This window comes from Triturus cristatus, chromosome 4_2 (assembly GCF_964204655.1).
Source record: "Triturus cristatus chromosome 4_2, aTriCri1.1, whole genome shotgun sequence".
NCBI classification, from domain to species: Eukaryota; Metazoa; Chordata; class Amphibia; order Caudata; family Salamandridae; genus Triturus; species Triturus cristatus.
The window spans coordinates 735,305,020-735,328,639 of record NC_140586.1 but is presented as its reverse complement, the minus strand read 5'-3'; the positions used below and the strand labels follow the sequence as shown (position 1 = coordinate 735,328,639).

Below are 23,620 nucleotides of genomic sequence, written 5' to 3'. Positions count from 1 at the left end.
TGCCCCACACAATACCAACCCAATGCCTTGGTCTTGTAAATCTCAAGAGCTGGGTTCACTCTTTTAGACACTGTCCATCTATGTACCTTTGCTATGCTTCTTGTCTTCTGGACTAGTTACACGTGTTTTTTCAAGATAGGGAACCCAACTCAAATTTCGGGTAATTATTATACCTAAATTATCAAAGTTGGGCACCAAATCAATAGGGTTCTTTCCCACTAACATGAGTCTCTTGCATTGATTCTTATCTCGATTACAAAAAACCATGTATTTGGTCTTAGAACCATTCAGCTCCGAACCCCACCCGTCAGAGAAAGAATTAAACTGACTTTATAGCTGTTGCAGCCCCTGGGGTAACTTTGATAAGAGTATGGTGTCATCGGCGAAAAGGAGGGCTGGAACCCTCCTCACCATGTCTTAAGGTGCATCACACCCATCCCTATTCAAGTAATTCCACCATCCCATTAATGTATAATGAAGACAAGGCGGGGCCTAGAACACACCCGTCTTACTTTACCTTAAATGGTTTAGTTAACTGTCCCTTCTCCCCCACCTAACCTGAGAAAGATTGTCCTCCTGCTTATACAGAAAGACAGTGACTGAAATGTTGTGGCAAGAGTAAGCAACACAAGACTGCACACAAAATATGATTTAGCGGGTAGGTTAATTAAGTTTAAATTGCGAAAACTGTTATTTTTATCATTTTAAGAACGTCTTCCACATACATTAATAGACCAATTTTGTACTGTTTGATTTTGAAAAGTGCATTTAATACATGTATCACTGGGTTCAATAAATACCTCATAGAAATGCCTGTAGCCCTCATCAGTAAGTGTTATGGAAATGCTAAAGACAGAGTAGGTTGTGTTCTGTTCAAATCCTGTCTCACTGTTGCCTCCAAACAATGCAAGTGCCCAGCATCTGAAGGAGAAAGCACATGCACACATCTGTAACACATTTAAAATTGTACTGATACAAATCTACAACACTGCATGCATTAAGTGCTTATTCTAAAAACATTTCTACAATGTGATCACACATGGGCACCACTATAGTATAGTCTGCATCTGTCCGGATAAGGCAAACCTATGATTAAAGTAAATAGGTTAATAAAAAACATGTTACTTATCTTTGGTAAGACTCTTCCTAGTGGATAGTGTTACTGCAGATTTCTTCATCCTCTGAATACTCCAAACCACTCCAAGAAGTCCAGCAGGACTGACTAGGCAAAATGCCCTTCCCTGAAGACCAGAGAATTGAGGCAGGGTAGGCTGCTAACTGTATGGACAGCACCCCATGACAACCCGGCAGATGTCCAGCATAGAAATGACCCTAGAAAATCGCAGTGCATTCTGGTGTAATGAATCAAAAGACCATTCTGCAGCATCTCCTTGGCCATGGTACAGCACAATTTGCTACCCAAAACCATCCACATAGAATAGGAGAATTTCTGGCCTGTCTTTCCCTTCTTCACACCAGCGAATCCAACAAAGAGTTAGTTGCCCATCCTGCACTCAGTCTTGAGCACTTTAGAAAACTGCTCAAAAATTTCCTTTTTCCCCCACTCGACTAAATTCCGTCTCCTCTGACCCCAGAGTCTCCTCTGTCTTACAGCGCCAGGAAACCCACGGTGTCAGTGCGCTCTACAAATTCCACTTAACATAACATAACGTAATGCCACATGATTTATGCATGCTTCTGGATCTATCCGATCTGGGCAGAATTTTTTTTTTTAAAAAGGGACGGAGTTACTTTGCGCCAAGGTCTGCGCAATACGAATTCGCTTTCCAAATTAATTTTAACTGAAATGGTAGGAATTGCGAATTTCAGTAAGTAATGATCAGTCCATAATAGCGGCGCGGGGGATTCCACAGTCATTTCAGATGAATTTGTGAAGAGAAGATCCAACGTGTGGCCTGCGCAATGTGTGGGGCGTACTACCAACTGAGCAAGGCCAAGAGTGCTCATATTAGAGATTAATTTGTCGGTATCAGAATTAGATAGCATTTCTGCATGGTGGTTAAAATCTCCAATCAGGAGAAAATTATCTGAAGCTAAAATATAAGGCGCGATAATTTCCAATAGCTGATCTGAAAAGTCTCCTTTTATACCTGGGGATCGGTAAATTAATGCCCCTCTCCAGGAGCCATTGGAGAGGCCAATGATCTTAAAAATACATATTTCTATATGACTGTGCATTACACTTTCCAAAACAGTGATAATTAAACCATGTTTATAGGCAATTAATAAGCCGCCCCCTCTAGTCTCCTGGCAGATATCAATGAGTGGGACTCCGCGTGCCAATGCAGTGGTGCTGTAGTAGCCCTAGTGGAATAAGCACCCAACCCCACCGGAGGATCCGTCTTAGCTAAAGCATTGCAGATTTTTATACAAAGAACAACCCATCGAGAGCACCCACATACCCAATAAAGAGTTGATCATCGACCCAGAAGTCTTTGGTACGGTCAAGGTAAAATGACAGCGCACATTTAGCATCCAGACGGTGGAGTCTCTCCTCCTCCTTGGAAGGGTGCGGAGGTGAGAAAATGGTGGGCAAAGTGATAGATTGTCCTACATGAAAGGGTGTAACTACTTTAGGAAGAGACGAGGGCCTCATTCTAGGCACTACTTTGTCCGGATGCACAGAGAAGAAAAGGGGGCTTCGAAGACAGAGCTTGAAGCTCACTCACCCTGCAAGCAGAGGTGATGGTCACAAGGAAGGCAGTTTTTAGAGTGAGGAGCATGAGAGGACAGTTATGAAGAGGCTCGAAGGGAGCACACATAAGGTATGTGATAGCAAGATTCAAGACCCACTGAGGCATCATGAAAGGAAATGGAGGAAAAAGATGAGCAATGCCATTAAAGAACCTATTAACAATAAGAGACGAACAAAGATGGCTGATCTGACAGCCGAATAAAAGCAGAGATAGCTGCAAGATAACCTTTGAGAATGCCCAGAGCAGGGCCCTGCTGGGCTAAAGAAAGTATATACAAAAAGACCTCTGAAAGAGGGGCAGAAAGGGGATCCACAGTCTTTGCTGTGCACCATGCCTCAAATGTGTTCCATCTACAGGCATATACCAATTTAGTCAAGGAACACCAGGCTGCCAAGATGACATTAAAGACTTCAGGTAGAAGGTCGAAAGCTGTCAACTGTCGCCGCTCAATCTCCACGCAAGGAGGTGGAGACTGGACCGATTCAGGTGGAGAACTGTACTCTGCGGCTGCGAAAGAAGATCCGCCAGAAGGGGCAGTCTGATCCAAGGATCTATGGCCATGCTTAGAAGCTAGGGGTGCCAGACTCTTCATGCCCAGTCCAGAACCACAAGGCTAACTTGATCTTCTTGAGCCGTCGGGGCAGACGTGGTACAGGCAGAAGGGCGTACAGGAGGCCGCAGTTCCATTTGCAACAAAAGGTGTCACAGAGTGAATCCACCATGGAAACTCCAATGGGCAATACTGATGACATTGCACATTCTCTTCGGTGGCAAACAGATCTAACCAAGGCTCACTCCACAACTGAAAGAGACCTTGCGCCACCTCTGAATGAAGATGCCATTCATGATCAATCAAGTACCGACTGCTGAGCTGATCCGCCCTTGCATTCAGAGAACGCACCAGGTGTTGAACCACCAGGGTCATGCCCTGATGTCCCAGACATGTCCAGAGGCAAAGAGCCTACTGACAAATGGTCCACGACCCCACCCGCCCTGTTTGTTGCAGTACCACATGGCACCAACAGTACTTACGCGCAAGAGTACTGCTAAAGAAACATCTCTGGATCCAGACTAACACCTGGGGAAATTCTAAAGGTAAGTAATCTACAACTAACTCTCTCTTTCAGATCTGCAATGCAGTATACGTGCCACAATTAGAAAACTGCCTAGCAAGAATACCATCAGCATTAAGCGTGTATTATGAAAAGCCCTGTCATATTATAAGACACTATAGCCCCACCCCTTCTCCCTTTTAACGGAAGCAAACTGATTATACCTACAGCAAAGATCTCTGGGTGTAGCAGCGAACCCCGCACCATAGCATACACAGATGAACGTTCTACATCTCAGATACAGCTGTGATCTTCTCTCAGGAAATATCCATCTCTCTCTGTGGGTTACATTGCTGTGCTCACCAATATGACAAGGTTCACATTTTCATAAACAGCTGCATTGCTGTGTTGTGTCGAGGTGCGAGCGCCTGACCAGAACAAACTACCAAGGGGCATTGTTGCCTGACCTAGTTTGCTGTTCAGTCTAAATCTCAGGAAAGAACAGAACAAGAAAACAGCTGCAGGTTCTGTGTTAAAATATACAGTAGCACGGAAGAAAACTATTATGTAGTATCGTGTGCAAAGCTAATGCGGACGGTTTCTTGCACAGTGAGGCTAATATAGAAAACTACAATAGGCCCTGTATGTGACACATGAACTCCACCCCCCTGGCCAGGAAGATAGTACATGAGGGAATAACAGAAATCAAGAGCAAGCAAACTCAAAGATTTGAACTATATATCAAAGCTTTCACAGGCCAATAAATGACCATTTGAAAACAAAAATATCCAATCAATGAATGTCAGAGGTATCCAGTATGGATGCAGCCATGGTAGAAGCTAAGAAAGCTGTGACGAGGTCTGCATCCACATAGACAGCTAAGTCTGCGGCACATTTAATAAGTTCCAACAAACAGACATGATCCTCGCAGATGCCATCACCGGGCAACCTGTTTCAACAAACCTTTCTTCAGCAATCTCTGAGTCGACGCAGGCCATTTGCTCTAAACTCGGAGGTCGCAAACACAAGGAACAGTACTGATAATGGGCCACTAAGGGAATCATCAGCAGTTTGAGATCCAAGGCAGCTGATATCTGTGGAGCAGGCATATATCTAGTGCCCATTGAAAGGGGCACCAGATGCAGTGAAAAACAGATTGCACGCAGGTGATGTAAGCACGGCAGAATGTTGGACACCAATCCACATCCAACGCCTGTAACAAAATCATGCTGAAGATCTGTAGCATACGCTCACTGCAATGCTGGAGCGATGCCAGGTCCGGATCGGCCGCTGAAGAAGCATCCATTACGGAACAGCAATAGTAGGATGAGAATCTCGCACATGAGGAACAGCAGGACTAGAATCCAACCGAACACGCTGGGGAAAAATAGAGTGTATAAAAGCTGGCATTAATCCAAAGATAGTTTGAAAAGAAGTGACAAAGCCAGAGCCTACAAGCTCAAAAAAGTGGGCTACACCCATGGTATCAGAAGAATTAAATATTTGATGAATCAAGCCCCCAAAATGCAGAGGAAGATTTGTATTCAACAATGACTGTATTTCAATAGTAGTTCTGGCCACCTGCAATTCGAAGGTCTCATGAGCAGATGTAAGAGCCACTTCTTATTGACATAATAATGCTTTGAATCTGCTTAGCTTGTTGAAATCTTGTTGAAATCTGCCTTCAAAGTTGGAATGGAAGGCCACCATGAGCTATCTACCATTCCGTGTGGAGGAGGAAACAGGATATTGTTGCAACAAGTGACTAACTGGGAAATGGACACAATATACAGGACTCCCGCCCGCATACCACAACAGTTTTGATTATTAAGCATGAAATTGCCAATTATCAATAAGGGCAATAGAAGGAATCATAGGGGGATTTAATCCTTACATTTTAGCCATTATCAGACAAGTAGTCTGTTGGACTGTTTCATTTTGAAAAATAATTAGCGTGGGACTCAAACAGGCTTGAAATTAGAGTTTCTGTACCCTGAACTTGCCAGGCAGGGTTTTGTACCCAAAATGGATTTCAGATCAATACTGTCCTTCCAATAATAATAACTCTTAAGGGCCAGTTGTTCGACAAATGAAACCGCATATATCAGCTTAGTCTGACTACGTATATACTTTTTCAACAGAGTACGACTCAATTTAAAATAGTATGATGTTGGGTCTACAAGGTTACAATTTGTGAAATGTGCATTTGTTTGTGTTTGCGAACTTCCTTGTGGTGGAGTTGGACAATGCTCCTACCTTGTGCAATTAAAATGGGGTTGTTGCTCACTTACTCTATGCAAAAAATGATGTCCATAATGATATCAAAACATCTCAGTGTAGTTTGTGGAATTAAGATCTAAATCTTCCAAATCAAACACAGTATAATATTGCAATTTACAAAGCATTGAACTCTAGTATCAACATCCAAATCGTCAACCCGGGTACTATTACATTACCCATCGAAACTTTTAACACATGAGGAATCTGCAGAGGTCTCCGTAGGACCATATATATCAAATGGAACTTTATCCCATACAATCCCACCTGTCACAGGACCAGCAGAAATGCTGAAAAGGGACAAGTTTTGTTTCATTTTGTGGGAGGAGGAATGGGGAGCCAGCACCTCGTCGACTAGTTCTATAGCAGAATGCTCTGGGATGTAATGGCCGTTGATCAGGGGGGGAAGGGTGCCGGGTCTGGTGGCTCAGTGGACTAATACATTCATGCAGGGGCCTGGGTTCGACCTCATGGTCACAGGTTCAAATCCCGGCGGGTCCACTCAGCCTTTCATCCATCTGAGGTCGATTAAATGAGTACCATTGAGTTGGGTAACAATGGACATCTATTATTCAGCTCCAAGAGACCTCTGGGTGAACGTGCGCTTTACAAATACAAATGTTATGTTATGATCAGAAGAAAAAAAAAAGACAGTCACAAATCCAATCCACATGAATAAGAGAACCAAAGAAAGGATGAGCCAAATGTATATCTAAGGAGGAACTAGATAAGCGATTTTAAACCAAGAATTAAAAACACAAATCTGCACTGAAGGTGTATGCAGAACCAAAAATACTGAAGAACTGTCTGATCCATAGAGTACAGTGAGGAATTCAAATAGAAAAGAGGTGGCTGCAATTCAGCAGTAGGATTTGAAAAAATGCAACTCAGAAGGAGTATCCAACAGCAGATTGGTGTAAACTTTATCATTCCCTTTAGGGTCTTGTTGAATCTCTCAACAAGCCCATTACACTGTGGGTGATAGGGTGTGGTGAACTTGTAGTTCACACCACACTCCTTCCACATTGCAGTCAAATATCCTGACATGAAGTTGGCACCTCTGTCAGAAATGACCTCCTTTGGAAAGCCCACTCTGGAGAATACTCCAAGTAGGGCTCTTGCCGCAACAGGAGCTGTTGTGGTCCTCAGGGGAATAGCTTCTGGATACCTGGTGGCATGGTCCACTATCACCAGTATGAATCTGTGCCCAGATGCTGTTTGTGGGTCCATTGGTCCTACAATATCTATGCCCACTCTTTCAAAGGGGACCCCCACCACAGGTAGTGGTATGAGGGGGGCCTTTGTGGTGCCACCTGATTTGCCACTGGCTTGGCAGGTGACACAGGAGCGACAAAACTCCTTGGTATCTTCTGACATATGGGGCCACTAAAAGTGAGGGACAAGCCTGTCCCAAGTCTTGTTCTGGCCTAAGTGTCCTGCAAGGGGAATATCATGGGCCAAGGTAAGAAGGAAGCCTCTGAACTTCAGTGGTATGACCAACCTCCTGGATGCACCAGGCTTGGGGTCTCTAGCCTCTGAATACAGTAGCCCTTCATCCCAATACACTCTATGGGTACCTTGAGCATTCCCTGTAGCCTCAGCAGCAGCCTGCTGTCTGAGGGGTTCAAGAGAGGGGCAGTCTAATTGAGCCTGCCTCAGATCTGCCCTTGAAGGTCCCCCTGTCCCAAGAAACTCAACCTGATCAGGTTCAAGTTCTTCCAGGACAGTTCCTTCAGGGCTCTCAGAATCATCCTCCTGTGAGGGCTGATCCAGTGCCTGAGGCAGGGGGGAAGGCACAGCCTTTACCCTACTGCTCTTTCTCTTGGTTTGTGACTGGTCCATAGTTCCAGGATCCAGCACTTGTTCAGTGGTGCACTTTTTGGCCTGTGACCTGGTCACAGCAAGGACATGTGCATCTATCCCTAGCATTTTTGCATGGGTCCTATACTCCACTTCAGACCAAACTGAAGTTTCAAGATCATTGCCCAGTAAACACTCCACAGGAAGGTCTGAACTAACAACAACTTTCTTGAGGCCAGTTACCCCTCCCCAGGAGAAGTTAACAATAGCCACACTATGGGAGGTAGTGGCATTGCTATCGTTGGTCACTAGGTAGTTCTCATCTAGTATGATCTGTCCAGGGTCCACAAAGGCAGGTGTCACCATTGTGACACTAGCCCCAGTGTCCCTGTAGGCCTGAGCCATTCTTTCATTGATAAAAGGAGTCTGTCTGTACTTGCCCAGGTTACTGGGGCCTACATTAGAGGACAAAGCTATGTCCCCATCACAGATCAGAACAGCCTGAGTAGGTATCCTGACTAGGCCAGAATCCTCATCAGTTCCCAGGGTTAACCCTACTACACCCTTTTGCTGGGAACCACCACTTACAGCTGAACTAGGGGGTACAGTTGCCTTAGGGGCAATGGTGGCTGGGGGCTTATCCTTTTTGGTGCACTCACTAAACCAATGTGAGTTGGACTTACAATAGTTGTACCATGGTTTCTTTTGGCCATCTTTCTTTTTATCCTTTTTGGGACCACCCTCCCCCTGAGCCTTTTGGGGGCCTGGTGAAGACTTCTGGTCTTTTTGTTTCTGATCATTACCCTTCTGGTCTGCCTTTTTCTGATCACCGCCCTGGTTCTGGTTTTTCTGCTTAACTCTAGTCCTGACCCATCTATATGCCTTCTTTCCCAATTCTTGGGGAGAAGTCAGATCAGAATCAATCAGGTGTTGATGCAGTAGCTGGTTTTGACAGTTGTTAAGGATTTGTTCTCTCATGATCAAATTATACAATCCTGTATAGTCCTTAACCCCTTCAGCGCGGCGGGAATTCCCCCGCGGTGCTGAAGGGTTCGAGCGCGGGCGGGGCCATGACGGAACGGTTCCGTCATGAGCACAGCGCAACCAATGCTCATGACGGAACCGTTCCGTCATGGGCATGGAAGGGGTTAACCTTACTTCCCACTAGCCAGCCTTCCAGAGCCTTAGTGGCACAATCTACAAAGTCAGTCCAGTCCTGAGTCTGTGTCTTCTGGGTATCCCTGAACAACAACCTGTATTGTTCAGTGGTTAGGCCAAACCCATCAATTAGAGCACTCTTCAGGACAGTGTAATTGTCTGCATCCTCATCACTAACTGTGAGGAGCTTGTCTCTACCTTTCTCAGAGAAGGAGAGCCACAAGATAGCTGCCCACTGACTTTGGGGTACCTGCTGTACTTTGCAAGCCCTCTCCAAAGCAGTTATCCATTTGTGGATGTCATCCCCACACTTGTAGGGAGGGACAATCTTGCTCAGGTTTCTATTATCATAGTGCCTGTCCCTATCCTTAGGGATATTGCTGCCACCAGTGGGTTCTAACCCACTTAACTTTTGCTCTCTAGCCAGAGCAAGCTTCTCCTTGGCAAGGGCAAGTTCTTCCCTCTCAATCCTTAGATTAGCTTCCCTCATTCTGGCTTCATGCTCTTTTCTCTGGGGGGAAGTCATTCCCCTGTGAGAAGAGGCATTAGAGATGCTAGAGACATGGGAGTGGATGGATTCCCTTGAAGGGGATCTGTCTCTCCTGCTTCTCTGGTTAAGCCCACTTGGGGGTCTGTATGGGGGGATCCCATGCAAACTCCCATGTAAGCTTAGGTTAGCCTGGCTAAGTCTTCCTACTTGGCCCTGGCTGTCTACCTCTTCATCTGAAGTCCCATCTGACTCATCTGTAGCGGGTAGACCCTCCCCTGTACCTAGGGTACCACCCTGTGAGGCCCTAAGGGCATCATATTCCTCTAGGATCTGCACTAGCTGAAGGAGGGTAGGGTTTGCACCCTGTTTTAACTTTCTGGAGGTACACAATTGTCTCATCTCCTGAAAAGTTAGGGTATCATATCTAGAGGGGGTCTTCTTCAGACCTGCCCCTCCTGAGAGAGCATCTACTTGATCTCCTCCCAGAGACATGATCTAGTGAGGGTGTGGTGTGTGCACCTACCTACACTAGTTGTTTCTACTAAACCTCTCTAGTAGTTGTAGTCAGGGTGTGTTAGTCCCTTCAACCTACAACAACTAAGTCCAGTAGGACTTAAGTATTATAATCTATGTTATATGTACCTAAACAATATCTGTGTGATCTTTCAATTTAGTATCTCAAGATTACAATGGTATTACAACAGCAAGCTCAGATCCCACCGCTGCCACCAATGTGAGAAGTTGGTCTGATGTATGATGTCACTAGTTCTAGTGTACACCTTATATCAGTCCAAACAACCCTTATGGTGATTGGTTGTAAAGTCAACCATATAGACCAGCTATCCTAGTGGTAGCATGGACAAGAGCAGTCTTAGGCTAAACTCTGAATGGCATGTGAAGCCAGCTGTGATACCATATATAATCCCTTGAATACCAAATGAAAGGACACCACAACAGATATATATATAAAATAAAGTGTATTTATTCTAGTCAAACGCTCAGCACTCTTTATGAGATTCGAGGTAAGTACAACACAGTCTTATTCAAGCATACATTAAGTCACACAGGTAAGTAATACAGTTAGGCCCTAGGGGCCACGCAAACCATATACTAAAGAAGTGGTATAAGGACCACTGTCACGGAAATAGAATAGGCCTAGGGAATCGCTGGGGCTACACTACACTACCAACAGTTAGGAAGTGGGAGGCCCACGGGATTCAGGTGCAGAGTGGAAACACTCACGCGTAATGCGTAAAAGTCGATAGAATCACTAGCAGTTAGAAATAAGCAGTTTTAGGACACTTCTGGTATAGCTAGAAAGTCGAGACTCGGAAACTAGACCCTAGGATAGTCAATACCCTTGTGGACACCGAAGTACCCAAGTTACCTAGCCCACAGGTGCATAGGTGTGAACTTGCGTCGGGTTTCGTCGTCGACTTCTATGGATGCCTGAAGGAAAGTTGCTGACAGGCAGTCAGTGAAGAGTGTCCGGTGGATCCCAAGGCTGGGATCAAGAAGAGAGGATACCTGCAAGCAGAAGGGACAGAGTCTGGGTCACTAGCCAGTGACCACGTGGAACCAGGAAGGAACCAGGCGATGTCGTGAAGATTGCAGGTGAAGAGGTGAAGCGTGTCGCAGCAGCCACGGGTACCAGGAGACGTCGAGGACGACCAGGACCAGGAGGCAAGCTGTCCCACGAAGGCTCTTGCTGTCGGCGGCGTCGAAGTCGAACTAGGACTCACCAAGCCTTGGCAAGTGGAACCCACGAGGAATGGAGGACTTGCTTCTGGTGCAGACCAGGAAGGTCTGGGGTGCTTCTCTTTTGCAGAGGAGCGGGAGCCAGTCTGGAGGAGCCAAACCAGCAGTGAAGAGTCGAAGGTGTGTCGTCGCAAAGGCCGCTAGCCAACGGGCAAGCAACCGGACAGACGCGGCAAGCAGGAAAATGCAGAAGGGCCCCACGCAGGACTCGTGGAGTGTGGGGGGCTGATCTTCGGTGCAGATGGTGCTTGGGGTTGGGGCTTCTCAATCCCCGGTGCACAACTTCGAGGGTACCTCAGAAGCTGCGCTGGAAGATACTCGCCACTTTTCCCAGGTAGCCGGTCCCACGTCTCTCGTCGCCTCCACCGATCTCAGCTCGGCTGTGGATGTGGATCAGGGTCGGAGAAGTCTGGAAGTCAAGGCTCTGGTCGGGCTCTGCAGTCGGTCCCTCGTAGAACTTCAGCAAAGCAAAGGGTAAGTCTCTTGATGGTGCCTGTTTGCACAGGGTAGCAACTCCTTGGCCACAAAGGAGATTCTTCAGTCTTCTTATTTCGTCGAATGTCGAAGGTCCAGAGTTTCTGTTCAAGTTGCAGGTTCAGGATAATCTAATCTCCTGGGGCCCAGCTACCACTCTTATACTAATCTGGGGGGCTGGGTTGCCTGCTAGGTCAAACCTTATGGGTGGGACCTGGGAGGGGGGTGGTTACACCCCCTTGCCTTTGTCCAGTTTCGCGCCAGGACTGGGGCTGGTGTGCCCCAGCACCGGTTTGAACTGGACTATGCATAGGACACCTTGTGTGCCCCAGGCAGTGTCTCGTTTCATTCATCCCTCCCTGCCCCAATACACTAAGGCCTGTCTGGGGTGGTGCTCGCACCTCCCAAGCCAGGAAACCTAGTGTCCAAGCCTCCCGTGCCGGGATCACTCCCAGCAGCAGGAGGTCAGACTTGCGTCATGGCAGCAGCATCCATTTTGGGATGCTGGGGCTCTGGTTAACTTTAACCGGGTAAGTAGGTTTCAACATGTCTTTTCCCTCTAGAAGGGAGGGATAATATCCTCATCCCCAGAAATGGGATGGGGGTATTATTCCAAAGTGTCAGACACCTTACACAACATGTTTTGATAAAGCCAAGCCATAGTTACCATAACCGTTTAAGATTATAAGGTACTTTAAGAGTATATGGTAGGCTATATCATAGAACAGCTATAAGGACATGGTTCCGAAAGCTGCAGACAGGCTCAGCTCATGCTAGAGCACCATCTCACATGTTACCAAGCACTCTGCCTCCAGGATTGTTAAGGCCTACCATAGGAGTGGCTGATAGGTACACATGTGTCTATATATAAGATAGTTATAGGAATACTACACCTAAGCAAGGGGTGATTACACGACCTTGCCCCAGCTGAGTGATCAGCCAGTTGTGTCATAATGGAAGGCCAGGCCAGGGGTGGCATAAAACATGCTGCAGCCCCTGGTAGGCCTAGGATACACCTATGCCCTGGGTACCTAAGGTACACTGTACAGGGGCCAATAAGGTGATCCTATCCCAATGGGTTATGCACCTAAAGTACATAGTATCAATTTAGAGAGAGAACACCAGGGCTGTGGGTCTGATTAGCAGGCCCACAGCCACATCTAAGTCGAAAACCAGTAAAGCAAAAGCAAAAAGTGGGGGTGAACATAGAAAGCAGACCCTACTCTCCTACAACGACATCCATTGTAGAAGTAGAAACAGGAACCAAATCAACAGAAAGCAAGACTCCCCCACCCTCATCCGGCAGTCGGGGTGAAGCAGCAACATTGGTGCTCACGGGCTGCAAAATAAAAGTCTTGTGTGGGGCCACTTCTGGGAATACTAGGACGTATCAGCCATATGGTGGTACTTGACATGTTCAATGGAAACAAAGCGATTTTCTTCATGTCCTGGAAGTAGTGGCATAATTACAGTTTTTGAACCTTGGATACCAATGACTGGAACAGGAGCACGTTACATTGGACTGAATTCCTTCTTTAGGGCCACTTTTTCCACCGACAAGTTCTCCAACTTTGGGACACCAACCGGATACAGGAATTTAACTGTCTGGACTCAAGTACTGAGGCACAGGCAAATGCTTGCAAGCTAGGTCATCACTGCATTTTTGTAGATCCTGCAAGACAGTACAGTGGTTACCTGCCTCAAAGGTTGCGGCTGCTGCCACAACGTCAGGACCACCAAAGTCTGGAACAAACATCTTGATGTCAAAGAGCATTTCGTAGGGGTTCGTCAACCCAGAGATCTTTTAGAGACATTGTTAAGTGCCCGTTGAACCACACGGAGACAATATTACCAATCATGCCCTGTACCTACTACTCCAGCCGTTAAGGATTGCTTTAAGTCACGGTTCATTCTCTCCACATCAGAATTGCCCTCAGGCCTATACAAAGAAGAAGAATGCACTTACATACCCATGGACTTGATTGAATAATGATATGACTTAGAGGCGAAAGCTGTACCTTGGTCTGAGTGGAATGCACGACAAGCATAAGTACCAACAAAGACTTGCAAATCTTTAATAACTGTTCGAGCATCAGCCGAGCGCTGTGGTCAAACCCAGAGGAACCTGTCCCAATGACAGGATACCTATTGTTCTGCCTTCCTTTGCTCGAGCTTGGCTCAGTAGCAGGAGGGCTGAAGCATGTCTCTGTTTGGCAGCAGCCCTAGCATGCTGACCGGTTCTGGAAGACTGATACCGGGAGCACTAAGGGTCTCCCGGAGGAGCTTTACAGTGCATGGAATCATACCTCCACACTGTTTACGGTGCGGGGGTATGATTCTAACATGTTTGATACCAAATATGACAGGGTTTGTTACAGTCATGTTAGAGATGGTCATCATCGTAATGACGCATGGCCACTTTATATGTTTTAATGGCTGATTCACTTACAACCTGGCAGAATGGACTCCAAAGGTTGTAGGGGTGCCCCGCTCATGCAGGGGCACCCTCACACTTCGAACCGAGCACCCTGCCTTCAGGATTGAAAGGCCCGTCTGAGGGGTGACTTATAGGTTTTAGGTGTAGTGACCTCAGTAATCCTTATGTCTGTAGTAAGAGGTGCTAGCAACAGCTTACACAGGCTACAATGGCAGGCCTATAGTCATAATTTGAGTAGCCTCTCATTGGTGACATAATACATTCTTCAGCCAATGGGAGAATCCTGGTCTACCTATGCCCTAGGTGCCGGGTCACCATATACTAGGGTACACCAGCAGCCAATCTGGAGGGTACCGAGGTACTCCGCATGTCCAGTTTAGAGGAGAAGGCACAGAGGGTGGGGTTCTGGTTAGCATGATCCCGGCCAGACTAGTCTGAAACAGCATCATACCAAGCAAAAAGTTGGGGTAACCACAAAAGCAGATCCTACTTTCCTACAGAACTGTATCTCCTTCATTAAATGTAACATACGTAAATCCAAGAGAACCATGAAAAATCCGGATGGCCAAATTCATTGAATTTAAGCGTGTGTGTAAATGTCGCGTATCAAGTCAATCAGATTGTATAATTATGAGAATATCAGTGTGTTCAGGCATCTAGCAGGACACCGAAAAATCTGGGTATATCAAAGCATATACCAGTTTAATACGTTGAGCATAGTCTGGAATGTAAGTTCTTTCAAAATTTTAAAGCCAAGCAAAGATTGTAGCTTTGTGAGCGTATTCAGGAACTGCAACTGCACACATTTTTCTAAAACGTGAGTTGCCAAACTTTTACCCTCATTGACTAATTCATAACCAAAAGCAATGTGAGATTTTGAAAAATTTAACTTGGAGCGAAGTTCTGCAAATTGCAAAATTATGGGGTCCACTCTAGCTAATGAGGATTTAATTTATCATCTGTCATAGGACAAAGCATCAGGGTCAATTTAATGGTGAATAGACAATTCGAGCTGCCAAAACCCCGAGGCTATTCTTATACCCCATAGGCAAACAGGTGTATCGTTGCTGAGAACCAAGGGCAGTAAACGAGGACCAATCATGCCTCTCTAGAGCCAAATTGTGACTGAAAAAACAATTTGAAGTGCAATTTTACATTTTTTACAAACAATATTCTTAATCAGAGCTGTGCTGTGTATATTTTAGACAGCGAAAGTGCGAGTGTGACTATTCAAATGTCAATAGTCTAAAACAATTACGATAATACTGTTCGGGTTTGGAAACCGGAAAAAGAGGACTATTCATATGTGAAACACACGGTTTAATTACTCCTTGGCATTCCAATTGAGTAAGAATGTCTTTAACAGTTGCTTGGGCTTCACGTTTGATAGGATATGGAGGTTGGGGTGTTGAAGTGGACCGTATAGGAATAACATGGAAAGGAGAATCTTTATCCCAACCCAGCTTGACTGCAATATAAAGCAGGACCCAAAGCAAGGATCCATTCACAAACACAAGTCTGTTTAAGTGTGTCAGGCACGAGAAGTGAAAATGGAAGGGGGACTATATCCTCACCTTGGGGACAAGCAAGAATAAAAGGAGGTGGCAAATCTACCTCTGCTAAAAGAATATCATTAAAAGTTTTTAAATTGTCCCAAAAGATAGCTTTAATGGTGCGTTTAACATCACCCTCAAACTGAATGTCTAAGTAACAGTCTATCAGGGGGTGCAACGCGGATGTCCACAGTTTCTACCATGACAAAAGGATCAGCTGCTCTCGCCTCCAGAAGCTGATGGGAGTATCTTGATCACCATGGTGACTTCTGCGGCACTGTCGTGAAGAGTCACAGCCCAACTCCTGTCCAGGAGAAGGGTTCTCACCAACTGTGGCATATTTAGCTGTTAAGGCTGCAAATTTCTTTTTTGAAAAAGGGGGCTTGTAAGGTGGTGGTTGATACTCCTTCTGTATTTTCACATAAAAAGTACTTTGTGTGTGTTTTGGTTGCATGTTAGTCTCCTTATCTATGATCAAGTCGCCCTCCTCTGTCGTACTGTTGATCAGACGAGTCCTGAAAAGAATGAGGAGAATGGGTAAAGGGAACCTGGAAGCGATCAAGAGGTTGAATTTTAGAGTATCGTCGTTCAGAGTTTTACAGGGGTGGTGTACCGCCAGGAGGTCTACCCTTTTGTTGAGGTTGTTGTTTAGATTTATCTCATGGTTTGTTTGGAAATTCAAGGACAGGATGAGCTTCTTTGACAGAAGCTAGTTAGCTGGTTTAAAAAGGGTGGAGACTGAAGGTCTGGTCCCTAAACTATTGCGCCCTAAAGCCATATACACCTGTGAAATTATAATATGCAACTTGTGCTCACGGTCTGCAATTGCCACTGCGGCAGGTCGCTGGCAAGGAAAGAAACCTTTCGGAAACAACCGGAAAATTGCCAACCAGTTTCATCCCCAAATGTAGGGCCGGACCTGACCCATGTTCATTCTGTATTTGTTTGAGGACGTTCGGAAGGCAGCCCATCAAGGAAGTGGCATAACAGAGAGTATACGCTGTGGCAAACACCGTCCCCCAGGTGTTGCAGTGAGCTAAAGGGGGAACCAGCTCATTAGGCTAACACATGATTAAAATTCTAAGTTTTTCCTCTGGACCCGTAAGGGGAAACATAGCATAAAGTTTATCAATTTTTTGGGTAATCCAAAATGGAATGTCCTCACGATTAGGTGGGTATTTGCCCATTACTGAATTCCCAATCACTGGACTGAAAACAAGTCCCAGAGCTTGGTGTGCCTGAGCAGGTGCACCAGCCCGAGCCAGACCCGCCAGAAAGGCTCGGCAAACAAACTGTATAAGAACATCCTGGTTATATAACAGAAGTGTTTCAGCCAAATTTAGAGCAACCACATTCGGGTAATGTATAAAGCTGGCAAGAGTAGGTCAGGTGGCCCTATCAAACTAAGAGGCCCATACAAACAATGCCGTGGACATGGGGAAGGGCATTGTTAAACCAAGTCTGGTATTCCCGGACCTTGAGAGGAATTTCAAGAAGTGCATACGGACAATAAGTGTTCGGTGCAACAGCAGCAGTACAAGAATGAAACATATTATCATTAAGTGACACAGGAATAAAAAAAGGTGAAAGAGGTATGATGCTTCCGCTTCAATCACAAAAACTATAGGAGATCCTGCATTAAGGATCCATGTGCCTGTAAGTGTGGAGTAGTTGCAGGGCGGCAATTAGCCGCAATGGCTACAGCCATAATCTATAAGCAAAGAATTCAAAAAGGCACCACAAAAGCAGGTATAAACCTTTTAATTTTCAAGCTTGAAAAGCAAACAGAAGTAGGTGATCCCTAAACACTGTGGAGAATAAGTCCTCAACACCATGGATGTTGCGGCAAAACGGTGCAAGGGCATTGAACAAACGCTATTAAGGGTTCACATAAGTACCAGACAAAACGTTGGCGGCGCCATGTTGCAGGGATTCTGCTCAGGAACAGAACTATGCTTGGAATCATAGAACATCAGCAGTTAGGGACTGAGTCATCATCCCACCTCAGTACCACGAGCCAGAGTCTGACTAGCTATAGTGTCTCACCTGCCCTCCTACTCATAACCAGTGGAGCACGTGAATTGACACCCCAGAACACAACACTCCGATCCTCTCAGGGATCTTGGTGACAGGACACTCCCTTTCGATCACACACTCCTACTCGCCCACAATAAGAAATGAAAGAGACACGAGGAAGTTTGAAATGTTTATTTAAACTATGGTGCTCTGAAAAGCAGTATACGTGCCAGGATTAGAAAACTAATTAAATTGCATCCCCATAAACGTGGAGTATGTCCCATTGGGCACAGATTCGAATCTCACAATATAAGATTTTGTCAGGTTCAATAAAGTTTCAAACACTTGTTCTGTGGTAGTTTCATTTGTTTTTTTATTGTAGTTTTCTTTTCATGGGGAAATTAAACTTCATCTACAATAATGCATCAATTATACACCATTATTTGTATGACTTTAACTATCCCAATGCATTTAGGCCTTCATCTGGGGAATATCTGAAATAAATGACAAAGGGTGCTGCTCAATATACAAGGACCACGGGTTTATAGGAAAAAATATACACATGATTGATGCGAGGTCAACACGGAGTGTCATTAGTGCGCGGTAAACATGTGGTGAACTGGGAGGTTAATTTACACGGGTTTAAAAAGGCGGCATGTGTGTGGTTTTAATAGAGGTTACAAGTGATCGCGGCTTTTTAAGGTGGTCAAATAAAGTGCTGTATAACTGTGCTGGTAAAGTGCGTGTAAAAGAACGTGATTAAAAAGAGTTTCACGTCAGTGGATATTGACGGGTTATGCTTCTATTAAGAAATCATGAAAATCGGTGCCGTTATTACAAATCCGTGTTTGGCGCCCAAATAGCATTTTAATAGTTTAGAAGACGACGGTGACTTCCTGCGTAATTAATTATCAGTGCTCCGGTAAATCAAAGTGACAGGGTTGTATTAAGCGCTGCATTAGTACTTAATAGATTGTTCTAGATGTGAAAATAACCACAACCACTCAAGGGTTTGAAACCGACCTATATAGAAAAGAAACGGCCAGAAACAATACCCTCTTTTATGGAAGCTTCCACCAATCATCCTTAAAAAACCACATGCCTTACACTCCGTTATTTAGAGTGAAAAGAATTATGTTGAATCCAGAAACAAGAACAATACTTATAAACGATATGCTACAGCGATTCAAGGCAAGAGGCTACCCAGAACACACATTAAATCAAGCAAACAAACTGATGTAAAACCATAAACAGAGAAGCATTACTATTACCCCAAAAAAAAGATTACTCAAAACCGCACGACCGTGGTTTCTAAATACTCTACCATGGGCAGAACTTTCAAAAGGATCATCAGAAAGCATTGGTCAATACTAAAGTTGGAACCAGACTTTAATCATATCTTTGAACAGGAACCAATTTTCGCCTACAACAGGGCAAAAAATGTGGGCGAGATCATCAATAATTCTATTAAACAGAGCAATACCATACACAAAGGAACTGTAGCTTGTTGGAACTGTAACAACTGCAATAATATCACCAGCCCTTACATAACACATTCTATGAAAGGACAAGATTAAGCTAAAAGTGACAGCCACATGTGATAAATCAAACGTAGTATACTTGTTAAAATGCCCCTGCGGGAAAATTTATGTGGGACAAACCGAGAGAAAAGTTAAGACTCGCATTAACGAACACAAAAGTAATATAAGAACGGAAAACCTAAAATTGACAGTAGCAAGTCATTTTATAGAGGCTGGACATAACATCAGTCAGCTTAAATACTGTGTTCTAGAGATCATAACCAGAAATGAAGGAAAAAAATAACCATCATTTTCTATTGCACCGTGAAAACCATTGGATATGCACACTGAACTCTATGAAACCTCATAGGATGAACGATCGCATGGAACACCAATGTTATCTCTGATTGACTTAATCGTATTGTTACCTTCTGATATAAATTTAATTGAGAATCCATCTTTATTTGGATTGCGAGTAACCATTTTTTTTTAACACTTTATTTCAACCGTTCTTGATACTTGATAACAACTAAATTTAATTGATTTTTCGCCAAATTTCATTGATTTTTGAACTTGATTAATTTACAACTACGATGTATTTGAGAAGACATAACTTACCACATTATACTGTGAAATCCTTTATCGCCATCGATGACCCTCGCATTAGTCCTATTTCTGTTTATAGCACTAACGTCGTCACACCCCCTTTTAAACACACAAAGCAACTTCCATTTGTTTATGCTCGCGCAAAACACACCAGGAGCTCAACTCACATACACCCGACTCGACGAGTAAGTACTAATGCAGCGCGTAATACAAACCTGTCACTTTGATTTACCGGAGCACTGATAGTTAATTACGCAGGGAGTCACCATCGTCTTCTAAACTATTGAAATGCAATTTGGGCGCCAAACACGGATTTTGCATAACTGCACCGATTTTCATGAATTCTTAATAGAAGCACACCACGTCAATATCCACCGACGTTAAACGCTTTTGAATCACGTTCTTTTACACGCACTTTACCAGCACAGTTATACAGCACCTTATTTGAGCACCTTAAAAAGCCGCGATCACTAGTATCCTCTATTAAAACCACACACACGCCACCTTTTTAAAACCGTGTAAATTAACCTCTCAGTTCACCACATTTTTACCGCGCACTGATAACACACACATTGTTGACCTTGCATCAATCATGTGTATATTTTTTCCTATAAACCCGTGGTTCTTATATATTGAGCAGCACCCTTTGTCATTTATTTCAGATAATCCCCCGATGAAGGCCTATAATACCGAAATGCAGTGGATATTTAAAGTCATACAAATAATGGTGTATAATTGATGCATTATGGGAGATGAAGTTCAATTTCCCCATGAAAAGAAAACTACAATAAAAAATAAATGAAGAAACTACCACAGAACAAGTGTTTGAAACTTTATTGAACGTAACAAAATCTCATATTGTGCGATTCAAATCTGTGCCCAGGGGACATACCCCACGTTTATGGGGATGTAATTTAATTGATTCAAATACACACTCCAGTTGGGAGAGTGATACCCAGGAGCACGGAAAACAGGATTAACCACAGGAGAACTTTCGGCTGTACATGCACTACCCCATAATATGATTAGATAACTGCCTAGCAAGAATTCCCAACATTGTCAATAAACAGTTTATTATAAAAAGCCCTGTCATATTATATAGCCTAACTCCCCTTCCCCTTATTTAGAAGCAAACTGATTAAACAAAGATCTATGGGTTTAGCAGCGGACACCGTACCTTAGCATACACAGATGAATATATATATATATATATATATCTTTCTCTCGCCTCTCTCTCGCCATTTGTGTGTTTTGTCAAGGTACGAGTGCCTGACCAGAACAAAATAACAAGGAACACTGTTTTTTGACCTTGTCCGCTGTTCAGACTAAATCCCAGGAGAGAACAGAACGAGAAAACAACTGCAGGTTCTGCGTGAAAATATAATGTGGCACAGAAGCAAACATGACTATGTAGTAACGTGTGCAAAGCTAATGTGGCCAGTGTCGTGCACAATGAGGCTAACAGAGAAAACTACAATAGGCCCTGTATAGAACAAATGACACAACAATAGAGTAGGTCTAGAGTTAGGACCAAATTCTCCACAGCGAAGGCTGGCAGCAAACCTACCGGAAAAATTGGCTGGCAGTAAAGGTGTGGAAGGCGGCTATCCGCAATGCACAGGCTAAGTAGGGTCAGTTGGCAGGACCCCATTCGGAGAAGGGCCAGAAGACAGACTGGAAAGTCCGCTGATTTCGTAGGACAAGGAGGTGCACAACAGCAAACCAGCACCATCCAGAATAGATGCAGCAGTGCTTACTTAAAGGCCTCAAACTACTGCAGAAAGATCAATGGGCAGGGGAATTTGGGACTCATTGGCTGCAACTTCGGAATAACATGGCATGGCAGAATCAGGTTTTTAGAATGATGACCATGAAAAATCTCCCTGGAGTGGGAGCAGCGGGAAGGAGTGGAATCCTGCTTTGACTTTTTGTATTTACAACACTGCTTCCCCTTCAACTTTGTTCGAACTTTGAATGACCCGTAGACATCGAACAGGACTGATGAAGAGCCTTGTATTATGCATCTGAAGGCAGTCAGGAAAAGCAAAGCTGTACATTGCAGAAGCGAGCAGTTGGCAGATGACCAAGTCATGCAATAAAACCAAAGACAAACGTTATGTGAATCCATGACCAAAATCTGCTTTAGACATATTTCTTGCACAATGCTGAATCCACACTGATGGGAGCAAACAAAATTAATTGACATAAGCGCGTATGGTGGCATGTGTGGCAGGACGGAACAGCTACACAGCCTGATAGGACCATCTGCAGCACGCAGGGTCTGCTGCATGAAAACAATTCCACATCCAGTTTGGCGCCTCAGAATTCAAAAGTTGAGGAATCTGCATTTTGGGATTGAAAACTCCTTTGCACGGTAATGAATGTGCAACCCCGCCCTGAGTTGCCAACTGTACTAATGTCTGGATCCCTAAATCGGATTTTTGTTGTCATAGGCAAACACGGATCATGTGTGTGCTCCATGACATAGGCCTGTGTCACGGATTGCGGTCTTATAGGACCGAGAGGGGACCCAAAGTGCGACCCTCCTAGTCATGATAGGCCTTCACCAGGAGTTAAGCTGGTTGCAGCTGATCGTGTAGTGATAGGTCCTTTCAAACCTGTGTCACTGGAGTGAGGCCTACAGGCTCACTCATTTCATAGTTCCACTGATATGTGTTTAACTCACTCTTTGGCCTACATCATGTTGCTCTGTAGTGCTGTGCAGGGCATGAGTGGCGTTTCTGCCGTTGGTGTAGGTCTGCTGAGAAGGGTACAGTACCAGGATCGTGCACGACTACACAGTGCACAAATGCTCAATGTATGTGCTAGGAGAGTGTGCCTGAGAAAGGTTCAATATATAAAAAATGAATGCTGTGAAGTGCGTGCATGATGGATGCATATGATGGGTGTGTTTATGTTTGTGAATGGTACAATATACAAAGGGCCACAATGCTAGGCAGTGCTTGCATGTCAAATGTATGTGCTGGTTGTATGCATGCCTGAGAGTGTCACAATACATGAAGAATACAGTACTGCACAGTGCGTGCATGGTAAGTGTTTTCCTGAACATATGTGTGCCTATCAGCGCTTCAGTACCTGGAGGATACAGTCTTGTGCAGTGTGTGTATGCTGCATACACACACAGGGTGTAAGTGTGCCTGAAAATGGGGCACTGCATGGTGGATTTTACTCTGGGTTCCATTTTGGAAGACTCAGGCCACCATGGTGAAGAAATGGGGAGGTAGAGTAATCCCCCAGAAATATTTGGGAGTTGTTGCGTTTCTGTAAGCTGGTTGCTACACTTCAAAGGGTGCTCTTTGATTCAGTGAGAGGTCACATGGTAGGTGCACATCTCAGCAAGGAGATGGGGCTGATAATGGAATCCTCAAGAGTAGGGTGGAGAGCCCTGGACTAATCTTATGATGCACCTATCACTTTGTCTGAAAGCCAGGTGTGAATTCTAGTCACTCCCATGGCCTGTGTTGGGGGACTATCAACTTCAGAGTCTCTCTTGTTGTGACAGACTGCTTTTGAAGTGGAAGAGGGAACACAAGAGTGGGCACTTCAAAAGACGTGGAACCCCAACATAAAACTTTAAAAAATCACATTTGGTGTTCTGCAAGTACTGGGAGCCAAGGCCTGATAGTCTCTCTGCTGCGTGAGGGGACATGACATCACCTACGGAAACTAAGACCACTGGCCCTGGAGCAAAAGGGCCTGCCAACGTGACAAGACCAGAGTGCCCTGTGAGGAAGAGGAGAG

General features: G+C 44.7%; 1 protein-coding gene across 1 annotated transcript in view; it reads right to left on the bottom strand.

The window, feature by feature from the left end:
• The window catches only part of NRDC (nardilysin convertase), a 1,316,087-nt gene that overhangs the window by 859,208 nt on the left and 433,259 nt on the right, over positions 1-23,620 (bottom strand). The window contains exon 12 of the mRNA XM_085602630.1: positions 801-921. Coding sequence (XP_085458756.1) covers positions 801-921 — 121 coding nt within the window. The remainder of the gene's footprint in view (positions 1-800; positions 922-23,620) is intronic.